This window comes from Strigops habroptila, chromosome 11 (genome assembly GCF_004027225.2).
Source record: "Strigops habroptila isolate Jane chromosome 11, bStrHab1.2.pri, whole genome shotgun sequence".
Taxonomy (NCBI): domain Eukaryota; kingdom Metazoa; phylum Chordata; class Aves; order Psittaciformes; family Psittacidae; genus Strigops; species Strigops habroptila.
In genome coordinates, this window is record NC_046360.1 from 18,273,984 (window position 1) to 18,286,900 (window position 12,917).

Here is a 12,917-nt window from a genome sequence, read left to right on the forward strand (position 1 = left end):
AACACCCAAATTATATTTTGTTAGTACAGAATGTCCTATCTGTACTGAAGTAGATCCTGATGCCAATAACATATCTTAATGCATGGAATACTGCATACATAAGAAATTATACATTACCTTTGCTTATTTATTTTAATAAACCATTTTAATTGCTATTCTAGTGAATATTCACATTAAAACAGTAATGTTAGCAGTGTCCAGATCTCTTCCACAATGGGTAGAAAGGTCCAGATACTTAAGTCACTGTTTTATATATGCCAGAAGTATGGTATACTACCCATGTCTCCGAATGTCATTTAATTACAGACAAACACTTTACAGTCACAGATTTCAGTGTTAATTACTCAACACTTAGCCTTATAGTGTATCAGCCTTAATTACAGTGAGATGGAGGTCTTAATTACAGTGAGATTAGAGCAAATCAACATTGTATGAATGGCAAGGAGGATTTTCACTTGAATAGCTGAATATTTTCCAAACAATAAAGAACAGACTTTGCCAATATCTGGAAGCAAGCAAAGGGGAAGCAATGCAATATTAGGCTCCCCCTGGCTATAAACAGGATTCTGAGTACCTGTAACAACATACCCGTTTTACAGGGCCCGAGGGCTGGCACACCCAACAGGGCACATGGTCTTTCAAAGTCAATGAAAAGAAACGTAAAGAGATCTCCAGGCCACCCCCTCTTCCTGAACACAGCCTGGGTTAGCATGGAGACACAACGCTGGCACTTTCCGCTCCTCTCAACCAGGAGCCGTGTTCCTGCCCTCTACCTCCTTGAACACGCTTCCCACCCTTGCAGACCTCCGCTGTCTGGTCCATCGCTCCTCTCTGTGCCCATCACTAGATGGCACTACTACCAAAATACAGATGCACTCTGCCGGCCTCATTACCCCCGGAATGCATCTATTTCATCTATTCCTCCCTTGATGGTGCATGTCATTAATCCTTAGAAAAAGCTACAACGATGTACAAAGATAACCACGCGAAGGTGGTGACACAGTGCTGCCCACATAACCTAAGCAGCCCTGCCCCAGAGGGAGAAATCACATTATCTGCTGAAGCCCCAGCAGCTTACGGCAGTACCAACGTTTGTTTCTCCCTTTATACAATTCTCTCTTAAGATTTAGAGAGTCCGTTTTTGTTTGTGGCTCTAACAAAACGACAGACGTAGCACAGAGGGAAGATTTAGCTGTTAGTTTTGTTTTAAACCATAAAAATCTAAAACTAAGGGAAAATCAAACAAGCAAACATTTTGTTTGCATTTTCACAAGGTTATTGAAGTCCAAATACAGAGTTTCCTAATTACTGCTTTCCAGTACTTTTGGGACATGTTTTGTTCACAAAGTCACTCTATGAAAACAACTAAGGCATAAAGGCCTTAAAGAACTAAAGGCAAGGCCTAAACCCAGAAATCTTCAAACTAGAAGGTCTATGCTGCTTGGATTCAGCCCTTTGGTACATGGTATCCAAGACCTCGAGTGATGATTAAACACTCATGGACCCCATGGTCCTCTGCCCCAGGTGGCACAATATCATTCACTGTGTTGCTCAAAGAACAAACATTTCTAAGGTTAGCTTTTTTCTTAGTGCACAATATAGGTCTGGGTAACATTTCTTACAAGGTATCCAAGTAGTAATCCTGGTGTGGCAAAAGAATTACTGAATTCCTGCTAGAGAGTTCTGCAACACTCACTGCTGAAATACCTGTTTGCTTTCTCAACTTTTGGGTATTTTCTTTAACAAACACTTTCTGCAACTCGTCAACTATTATCTCCATTGTGCAGGCTGAAAATGGCAGCACAAACCAACAAGGCAGAAGGTTCCCACCAGCCTTGGTAGCCCAGCTGGAAAGCCAAAGACCTACTTTTTTCAGAATTCTCAGCATTATATATTCATTTCAATTTCCATTAATTAAGTTTTCATCATTTGCTCATGATGCCAGTTGCTGTTGAGAGCTCTCAGCTCCCGGCTCACCAGTCGTAACGTGGTGTCCGGTACTTCCTGAGCTCACAGCAGAGCACTCTGCTCCACCCAGCAGCGCCAGGCACAGAGAATTCCCACCTCTCCATCCAAGCAGACTTGACCAGGGCCCAGAGGGAGAAGGAGAAGCCAGCAGCAGGGTTTAAGAAGATGCAGCTACAAACTCACTGCCACCAGATGAAGAACGTGACACCAGGCCAGAGTTTGCCACTATTTGCAGCACTATTGCAGCAGGAGAGGCCAGATTACAAAACTGCATACGACTGAGATCCTACCAATGCCAGGAATAAACTTTCATACATCTCCATGAATGTTCATTCAAAGGAAATGTAGCATTCTGCTACTGGATTCCAGATACTTGCTAACAGCAGTGAAACAGCAGCTATTTGGGAACTTCCCTTCTAGTCGTGGCCCTAGGTGTTAACACAGTCTCTTTGTAAGAGAGATGAAGCAGCAGCAAACCCCAACACTTTCTTCTAGCAACCCTTAAAACCTTTCTGTGAGGCAGCTACATCTCTTTTATGTCCCAATTCTATTCCAGAGCTATTTAAAACTTGTTCTAACTATAATGCCTCCAGTCTTCCTGCAAAACCTTGTTCCCTCAGTCGCTTCCCAAGCCCTGCTCCTGCTCACTTATTACTGCAGGTGCCACTGCACTCTCTCTCTCTTTTCACTCACAAGCTGGTTTCCACATTGTTATACCTTTATCAGGAAGGGCTGAAGGCTCCTCCTGCACCTTGGACGACTCCTGCACCTTGGGCTCCTTTGCTGCTTTGATTTTCATACAGCTGGGTGCTGGCTGACTCTCTTCAAAGAGTTTTCTTTGCAATAGCACTCTGTGTTTTACCTCATCTAACAGGGAAAAATAAAATTAAATAAATTCCCCAGTTTAGACTTCATTGTTTAGTCTGGTTGGGTCACTCAAATCTTGAGCAATCATTTTCCCATGGCACCTCTTCTCCTTTTCTACCATCTATAAGAAGCCACTCAATTCTGTTCATCTGGAGATAAAAACCACCGGAGCCCCAGAGCTTTACCTCAAAGCATAAAGAAGAATCTAGCATAAAATGTACTGCACAATAACACATACTCAGAAGAAAACATCAGGGCAGCTGAGGCTCATGGCAATGCCCCAGTGCCTTCTCCTCACCTCCTCTGAAAGCACAGCTTCAGGAGCGAAAGCTTTTAACGCTTTGTCTCACCCTCCTCCTGGGGCTAAAACGTAAGGCTGCCCTTGAGAAAACACTAACTACAAACAAGGCTCCATCCCTCAACAACAGTCTCTCAGGTGCTGTCAGAAATGCCCACTGACTGCAGAGCCTCTTTGCTGATCAACCCCCCCATACCTGGCAAACATCTGATGCGTTGGTAGTCCAATCACAAGAAACCCAACCCTGCATTAACTAGCATTGGAAATCCTATACCCCCACAAACCTCTATACTCTGATGGGAAAGACAGAACACTGACTGTATTTTACTAACAGATTCTGCATATTTTAATAGTGAAATTAATTTTACCAGTAGTTTCAGGACACCAGAACAAAGGATATCCCACTTCCTACAGGCTTCATCTCATGCTTAGTTCTCTGGTATTTATTAAGGACTGAGATCTCACACATGTCTATAAGACCCCTAATAAGGCCTATCTCCTCTAATTAACTAGTAAAAATTAACTAGAAATGATAAAATAACTGTCTTTGAAACCACTGATCTTCAAGCTAGCATGGCCAAACTCCAGGGATAGACTCAAGTTATGGGGTTGTGGGAGACAACAAGGGGGAGAGGATGAAATGGAAAGATGCACATCATAAAACGTGGCTGTACAAGTTTTGCTGCTTTTCAGGACAACAAAAAGGAAAATCCATCTTTGAAAAACGAACACATTCATTACTACCATTACTGCCCACAGCCTCTAATAACTCACTGGTTTTCCAGGTTCACATTACTGGACTAATTCTATTTTCCTGCCATCAAACTTTTCAGAAACTGACTCCTGCATTCATTAAAACACCAATAAGTAGGAATTACTTTAGTGGGATGACACATGAATGTCAAATAATCTCTATACTAATTTAGCAACAGGGACAGTCACAATCTCAAGGTATTGTCTTAACATGCCTGTCTGCATTAGACTCACCAACTTCCTCTGCATCCTCTTCTATCGTAGCAGTAATATGTGCCTTACTAGGCCTTGCTTTTGAGGACACGTTTTCCTTAGCATCCCAGATCTTCAAAATTATTTTGTGATCTCTTAGTTTTAGTAGATATTCATTAGTGACACTGATATCAACACTAAGGTTCCACGATATCCACATCTTGTTGTTTTCAAACCACAGTGTCATAGTCTATGGAAACAAAAGATGGAAACCATTAGAGGAGCTGACCAACACAGAAGAACTTGTATTGCCATGCTGACCACTGTCACCATTGCTCCCAAACTGTACATTCCTTATTTCCCCAGGTTGTGCTGGGTCTATCATGACACCACCACCACCCCCCTTGCTGTGTCAGAGCAGCATATTTTGTTGGATTCAAACAAAGCAGTCTCATCAAGTCAAGGTCTGATATGAAGACCTGAGGTAAGAACAAACAGCAATAAAGCTGGGGGGGGGTGGGAACTAGGTGATCTTAAGGTCCTTTCCCAGCCCTAACCATTCTATGATTCTGAGATCACGGACTGAAAGCTTAACAGAATACTGTAAAAGCAAATATATAAACTTTAAAATGCTGAATTGGTATTTATAAAAGTGAAGGAGCAGCATTAAACTTTACACATATATGCTGGTAAAGAGTTGCCAATGTAACACATTTCAATCGGCACCTTTGCAAGTGCATTTTGTTTAAGGAAAACATTGAGCTGATACTCAGAAGTGCAAAGCAAGCAGAGAGGGCCATCAAACAGACTGTCACACAAAGACAAAACCTGAGAGCACGCGGGTTGCTTTCAAACCAACAGTCTCTCTCTCTCAAAAATTATTCAGTATTTTGGCATCAGCACTTTAGAAGCAATATATCCAGTTTCTGGGGCCCTGGATCTGAATCCTAGTGCAGGATTCAGCTAGATACAGGCCTAAACAAAATACAATTTGCAAAATTCTTCAAGTACCTTAAAAATCTTTTTCTCCTCAACAAAGGTCAGAGGCATAGTTTTTTTTCATTGTTCATAAAATGGACGGTTGCTTTCAAATTATTATATTATTACCATGGTACCTCAAAGATAGACGCTATAATCCAAAGTAAACTGATAAGCTAGAGGAAAAGAAAATCCACCAGCCTCTTACTATAAAGGTAAGAATACTGCTGATCTAGACTAACAGAGTCAAGCTGTCTTCGAGATTTGTCCTGTATCTGTGTGTGCAGGTAAGGCCTAAGCAGCTGTTAAAACAATATGCAACTACATCCCTCCATATCTGAAAACATTCTATAGACAACATTTTGGTTACTTAGTTTTATTCTTTTACCTTGGAATCAGAGTCTATAAACAGCTTTACAACCACGCCAGACACCACCAAGTCCGCTTTTCTAGGTATGAGGTCATCTGGTAGAAGGAAGTACTCAATTTGATAGCGATACTCCATTCTTGGAACAGCTCCTAATGACAGTCTCTTTCCTCGTGTATCAGGGTGATTGGCATTCTTATCCTTTTGCTCTAGAGAGAGCATTAGAATTATTTGGAAGCGTTAAGTGTTATCAAAGATTATAGTCTCAGGGGGAATTAATATGTTCTGCAATGACTAAATGTTAATAGGCATTTCAGTGTGACAACAGAAAAATGATTGACTGAACATAGGTAACTGGTGAACATGAAACTCTTCTCCCAGTGCCCAATCCTGCAGTTCTCACCTAGGTGTAACTACGTTAACAGTCCATAATGTTCCTGGAACTCCCCCTTTCTCCTCTCTTCCTGCAGTGTGGCGTCCAGTGACTACCATTCCCAAGGAACAGATGTCCTGTCACCCAGAGGACTTCTACACAGCACTTCCTCACTGCAGAGGGAAGGCTGAAGGTACTCAAACACCCCAACACCACAGGAGACTCATACCTCAGCTGCTACCTCCTCTGAAAATGACAATACCACCTTTAAACTACCCAAAATCATAACTACCAAGTTGAATACACACAATCAAAAAACACCTTTATTTTCATTATTAGGCAGTGGCTGGTGAACAAGCACCAGTGAAGGTCATCAAGTGGAATAGCTGTGACTACCCAGGAGTCAGCAGCCAGGAAAGGTTATCAGTCGCTCCTGACAGTCACCCAATGGTAAGAGGCTCCCATGTCCCACTGCCACTTTCTTGAGTCATCTACCCAGGCAAATTCAAATCAACTAACATCTTTTCTAACATTATCTCCTTAAACCATTCAGGGCTCTGCCACACAAATTTATGAACAGAAGAAGGGTTCTGAGGAAGACCTGTGTCAGGTACTGACCTGCAGGCGGGGCAGGGAGAGCTAGAGAGACTGTCAGTGTGCTGGTCACAGTATGGGAGCTATCCAGCCTCCCTGAGCTCTCTTCAGACTGGAGGAACCTGCAGCTTTCCCTCTCTGGGATCAGCGGTCCATCCCCTCCAAGCATCTCGGGGTGTTCCGTTTGCAAGGTGCTTTCAGAGCAGAGTGTGTTCACATTTGTCATCTCTGCTTTACCATCTTCCTCCGCCTCCCCTTCTTCCGCTGCCTCTGAATTCTCCTGCTTTTGCTCTGCCATCCTGATGTACAGTCAGACAACAGACGCAAAGGCTGCAGAACAAGACAAACAGCTTAATGTTAGCGTTGAAACAGAGATCCCCAATAGAAGCAAGGCAGGATCAAGGAAGGATAGCACGAGGACGTCCAAAAATTCTCACTTCAAAAATGCTTTAAAAGTACTTAACACACATCCCCAACGGATTAATGTTCGGGCGCAGGGACAGCGCGCACCAGCCGCAGGCGAGCGGGCGCGCATCGCGCACCGGTGTGCCCGGCCAAGGGCGAGCCAGCGCGCAGGGGGTGACCCCGGGAGGCGGACCGCCACCCGGGGCGGTAACGCACGGGCTGCTCCCGCTGCGGACACGCGCGTCCCGAAGGCCGCGCTCGCAGCACGGGGCAGCCCCGCGGCCCAACGGCCACCGCGCCCCGAGCCACCGCGGACACCCCGCCCAGCGCCGGCAGCCGGGCCCCGGCCCGACCCGCCGTGCCCCCCCGTGCCGTGCCGTGCCCCCCCGTGCCGTGCCGCGCAGGCAGCAGCGAGCCGGGCTGACCGTGCGGCCGGAGCACCCCGCACCGCGGGGCTGAGCCCGGCGCTGGGGGCCACCGCACAAGAGGGACGTGGAGCTGCTGGAGCGAGGCCCGAGGAGGCCCCGGAGCTGCTGCGAGGGCTGGAGCAGCTCTGCTCTGGAGCCAGGCTGAGAGAGCTGGGCTGGGGCAGCCTGGAGAAGAGAAGGCTCCTGAAGGGGAGACCTTAGAGCAGCTCCAGTGCCTAAAGGGGCTGCAGGAAACCTGGAGAGGGGCTTTGGACAAGGGCCTGTAGGGACAGGACAAGGGGAATGGCTTTAACCTGCCAGAGGGGAGATCAAGATTAGGCACTAGGAGGAAGTTCCTCCCTGTGAGGTTGGAACTGCATGAACTTTAATATTCCTTCCAACCCAAACCATTCTATGATGCTATGTTTCTATGATTCTTTATAGAGCTGTGCGAAAGTGGAGTGAACCACAGCACCCGGTGACCCAACGCTGGTGTGTGGCTGCTGCCTCCAATAGCCCCCAGCTTCAGTAGCTTATTTTAGAAACTTCCATCTCCCCAGCACATCTGCACTTCTAAACACTGACTTCACATGCTCCAAGCAGGGCAGGCTTTCCTGCCAACAGACTCGCACCTTGCCTTCAGTTTAAAATGTTTTTCTCCATGTCTATAATACCTGAATGGCTTGTCTCTTGTAACAAGTAGGGGAGCTGCCCACTTGAACCAAACCCATGAAGAAGACATCTCCTCCACATCATGCACACCCGGCAGCTCCCTACACCCACCCCTGATGCTGCAAGGAGCAGGGCACAAGGCTCTGCAACAGCAGCCCCCTCACAGCAGCAGCCTCAGTGCCAAGCAGCGGGGACGGTGCCCTTGAACCAGCCCAGAGCTGCACAACAGCCTGTGTGCTGCTGAGCGCCTGTCTGCATTACAGCTGGACTTGCATCACCCGTTTGAATCTGAAATGTATTGCCATGGTGATAGTCACGGTAGAGCGGGCAAAGGAAGGAGGCAAAGATTGTCTACAATGGTAGCATAGAGCCAAAACATCAAGAAAACACCTAAGCATGTTCACTTCTCACTAACTTGAAGAGTATGGCCATCCAAATGCCTCCAAACCAGACAGAAACAGATCTGGTTTTTGGAGACAGTAACACGGGATTATCCACACACTGAACCACTGAGCACCGAGTGGTGTGAGCTCAGGCACAGCAGTGACCCACTAACTCCCTTTCCAGAGGCTCAGACGATCTGAACTATAACACTGCATATACACATAACTTAGGTAACAACTTCCCCTTCCTTAGACAGCAGCAAAACCATTACAGGGTTAGTTCAACAATTATACACAGAGTAATAATTAAATATTTTGTCTTCTTGCACAAACCACCCATCCTATTCTTCACACGAACAGCCCAGCATTTAAGGCTGTTTTACTCTGCTCAGTTTGACAAGATTTCTCACAAGGGGATGGAGCGATTCATTTCACAGGTTCCAGTTCCCTGTTTTCCCACATGATTACGTCTCACAGCCCATCATTAGGAACTCAGGCTGACACCTCAATTGTCTGTGAAAAAGCAGCAGAGTGGAAATTAAAATGCCAATGGAATAAAACATGGTTGTCATGAAACACTTTCCTGATGGATAAAAGCTTCAGCATCTCAGGGCACATCCTGTGAACGGAAGAATGCACAGATTCCCGTGTGCCATTCCCGTGTCTGCCGCTGCCTTTGTGCAGGGGGTTTGGTAGTTCTCTTTCAGACATAGAATGAGAGCACCTGAATTTTTCATGCAAAACTGAAAAGCAAGTATTGCAGAGTGGTTTGGGTTGGAAGGGACCTTAAAGCTCATTCAGTTCCAGTCCCCTGCCACGGGCAGGGACACCTTCCACTAGAGCAGGTTGCTCCAAGCCCCTGTGTCCAACCTGGCCTTGAACACTGCCAGGGATGGGGCAGCCACAGCTTCTCTGGGCACCCTGTGCCAGCGCCTCAGCACCCTCACAGGGAAGAGCTTCTGCCTCAGAGCTCATCTCAATCTCCCCTCTGGCAGGTTAAAGCCATTCCCCTTGGCCTGTCCCTACAGGCCCTTGCAAATCTTTACTTATTAAACTGTAAATCTTAAATCATTATTGTCCTTGCAATTCCTAAAATGATCCAACAGTTTGGTGCTCCTTTCACACCTACACAAGATCAAGGCTCATATCCTGGATGCCAGTCTCCCACTTCAGCCCTCTGATGGGAAATGCTTTAGCTAAACCTGCTGGGCACCCACCAGAGCGGGCTGCACCCAAACTGCAACGCTCCTGTTCCAAGCACCGCTGTGAGGCTGTGAACCATGTGTCATACTTGCCTCAGGACAACCAGTTCCACAGCCCATATGCCTGACCTGCAGGCAGGAGACCTGTGTCTGCCTCTTCTCTTCCCTGAGGCCTTGTTGCACCTGCATCTCCTGCCCGAGGTAACCCTTGGGTAACCCACAGGGATACTTTCCACTCCTTCCACCGAAGCTGTACCACTGCGAAAGAAGTTCAACGTTTGCTGAGCTCAGCAGGAAAAGAGAGTCTTAAGATCCACTGTGGGTTATTGGACGTGCTTGAAGAGTCTTGGCAAGCAGGGAACAGGACACACGCTCCCCACTTGCTGGCAAAGCCCATACCATCCAGCCAGAAACTCACACTCACGATTCCTCTCGGGCAGAGGCTCAGGGCTGAGAATCCCCAGCAAAGTGCATAAAACCTCAGAACAACAAGGAGTAGGGGACACCCATATTCTTTGTGTCCTCTAACCCTATGCAGCGCCCTGTCCAGTATGCCTTTTGGGGGACTGTATGCCAAGATGTCCAACTTACCCATAAGGAAACTGATTCCAATTTTCCAGGGATTTCAGGTTCTAGATGTCATGGGAATGGCCAGGCAGGCAGAAAATGAGTCTCAGCACCAAGGCTGAAGCTTCCATGACCCTCCTTGCATCTGCTCCTTACAGTCACTGTACCTCCATTCCTTTACATGTACACACAGACTCAGTAATCTCTGGTGTTTAGGAACAACCAGGAGAAAAGTGCTCTAAAAAGGCCAAATCTAAAAAATACATGTTTATCCTGAGAATCTACAGTCTAATTTACAGCAGAAATTAAGATGGCATCAATGTTTTAGAATGAAAATACTTCTCTAAAGTAATTTAGATTGACACTCTTAACCAGAGTCCAAACCCCAGAGGCTCGGATCATGCCTGCTTCCTGCAGCCAGCACCAGAACTGCTGCCAAACTTACCAGCCAGCGAAACAGAAAACCAGGAGTAACACTAACTGAAGCACTACAAACCAAAGTCTGGTCTCATCCTATTGTGGCTTTCCGATTTTTCCCCTCCATTTACTCTGCAATTTGTTCATATAAAAAGAAACACCTCCCCCCTGAGCACCAGTAACTCCAAGTTGAAAGCAGGAGATTTCTCTTTTTTAATGACTGCAGGAGAGCCTGCAAACTGTTCCAGCTGCTGAATAGCTAAGAAATGTCAAACACAACACCTGGCTCTCCGGAGCTGCAGCTGTTTCCTCTGCACACTACGTAACATGTCATTTCTTCCCTTCACATAATTCATGCCAAGAGAAAGACCACAATCTAATTAGTCATGTCACTCGGGATAAAACCTGAGCTGCTGTGAGGTAAGGTCTTCTGTTAACCCCCACCATCTCCATCACCTCCACTGCAAGGCAGGCTCCAGACACCAAGTCCTGTTCATGTTTCACACAGATGTTCTCCTTAGATTCAGAAGCTTCCCAAGGTTCCTGATATCAGTCACTGCACCTTTCTCCTCTACCCACCCAATATCATGTCACTAAACCTACAGATGGTCACCAGTGCAAGTGAGCTAATCAGTGACATCAAGCTTGGAGGCAGTGACCATGCACTGGTGGAGTCTGCAGTCCTGAGGGAGGTGGGACAGGCAGAGAGTACAGTCAGGACCCTGAATTTTAGGAAAGCTGACTTCCAGGAGACATTCAAGGCCAGGCTGGATGTAGTTCTGCGCAATGTGATCTAGGTGAAGATGCCCTACTCATTGCAGGGGTTGGACTAGATGAGCTTTGAAGGTCCCTTCCAACCCAAACTATTCTGTGATTCCATGATCTTTACATTCTTTTGCCCGGTTTGTCAGAAGTACCCACGTGCTCACTGGATGCGCACAGCTAAAATCTTGTCTGTGTGAGCATCACATGCAAACGTGCTGCAGGCAGGAGCAGCACCACACCACAGCCAGGGACGTTCAAACACATTCTTCCTTCTTTGTCTCACTGTATACACAGGGCTGTCCAATGCACGGGACCTAACAGATAGAAAGACAACGCCCAACATTTCTGGCCTTGCAAGTGCCTCCAAGAACATGCCAAGAACAGCACTGCACCACTAATATTATTTTAACTCCTCTCTGAAGTTCCATGTGGAAGCAGCTGTCTCAGGAATGACCATTTTAAAAGGATCAACAGCATCACGGTATGACTTTGTTGGAAAGAGTTTGGAAAACAGATTTTCGGTACTTAGCACTACATTTTCACTTTTCCCCTTGAAGGTCTGTAAGGAATAGGGGTTTTTACTGTAATGAAGTGATCTTCCTGGCAAGATTAGCATCTTGAAGAGTCCCACAGTGCTGGTTCTGTGTAGTGACCAACAACCTGCTGCACAAATGAGACCAGACCATGAGTGTCCTGGAATGGCAGACATGAGCTGTGCTGATCCTTGGTCCTGCGACACGTGTGAACCATGAAATACGATGTAAGAACAGTTAAGCTCAAGCCACTTTTATCTATAAATGCTGTTTATATGTCTTAACTAATTCCACAGCTACCTCGTACAATTTAAAACATTATCCCATCAATGATGCTGGCAAATAAGCTTAAGGCTAATCATGGAACCTTTTAACATCCTAAAGGAAAACTCTCCAGTTCACTAATTTCAAAAGCAGTATTTTAATATACTTCTGATTTCCAGCTATTACCACAACACTGCAGAAAGAGCCATTTCATTCAGGTCCTGCTTTCCCATCAGCTCTTTCTACAGCTGGGACTCCTTCAAGGCACTTTCACAGTGGAGTGCACTGCTGGGACCAGGAACAACTCAGTAAAGACAAAGTCCTTGAACACTTGATAAAATGCTGCCAGCTCTGAGCAGGCTTAGAGAACAAGTCAAGGAGCAAGCCAACCTTGTCTGGGTCAGGAGTAAAGTCTTAGTCTTGCTACACTTGGGAGTAAGTAAAAGAGTTGTAATTACGCTGTGACAGGCTTTTCTGTACCTCTGAAGCAAAGAAGGTTCAGTGCGGAGCAGTTCATGGGTTAAAGAAAATCAGGCTGCAACAGGAAAGCTGACCTCTACCCAACATAATCCCCTTGTCCCAGAGAGCCTGAAGTGATGTTTAAGTTTCTCTGGTCCAACTGTTTTCGCAGTTGTCCAGTGTTCAAATGTCTTGGGTCAGGTGGTTGTTTTGTAAGAAAACATGATGGAAATCCTCACTGCCCAGCAGGGGAGCTTCTCCTGAAAACTCAAAATTCAATGGCCAAAGATTTGGGACATTTTGCTGATAACAAGTATCTGCTTTGTTTCAGAGATGAAGCTTTGGTGAACACAAATTGACATCATTCTGACATTCTCATTTCCCTGTTACAGTAATAACACAGAAAGCCAAAGATTTGTCAGTGCCATTTATGTCCTTTGCTCTTTCAAATCA

The 12,917-nt window shown here is 46.0% G+C and overlaps 1 protein-coding gene across 1 annotated transcript in view; it reads right to left on the minus strand.

Moving 5' to 3' along the window:
• CFAP92 (cilia and flagella associated protein 92 (putative)) overlaps window positions 1-12,917 on the minus strand; it is a 36,461-nt gene that overhangs the window by 21,550 nt on the left and 1,994 nt on the right. Inside the window, exons 2-5 of the mRNA XM_030501521.1 lie at window positions 6,415-6,720; window positions 5,445-5,632; window positions 4,121-4,328; window positions 2,686-2,835 (exon numbers count right to left, since the gene is read on the minus strand). Coding sequence (XP_030357381.1) covers window positions 2,686-2,835; window positions 4,121-4,328; window positions 5,445-5,632; window positions 6,415-6,688 — 820 coding nt within the window. The 5' untranslated portion in view covers window positions 6,689-6,720. The remainder of the gene's footprint in view (window positions 1-2,685; window positions 2,836-4,120; window positions 4,329-5,444; window positions 5,633-6,414; window positions 6,721-12,917) is intronic.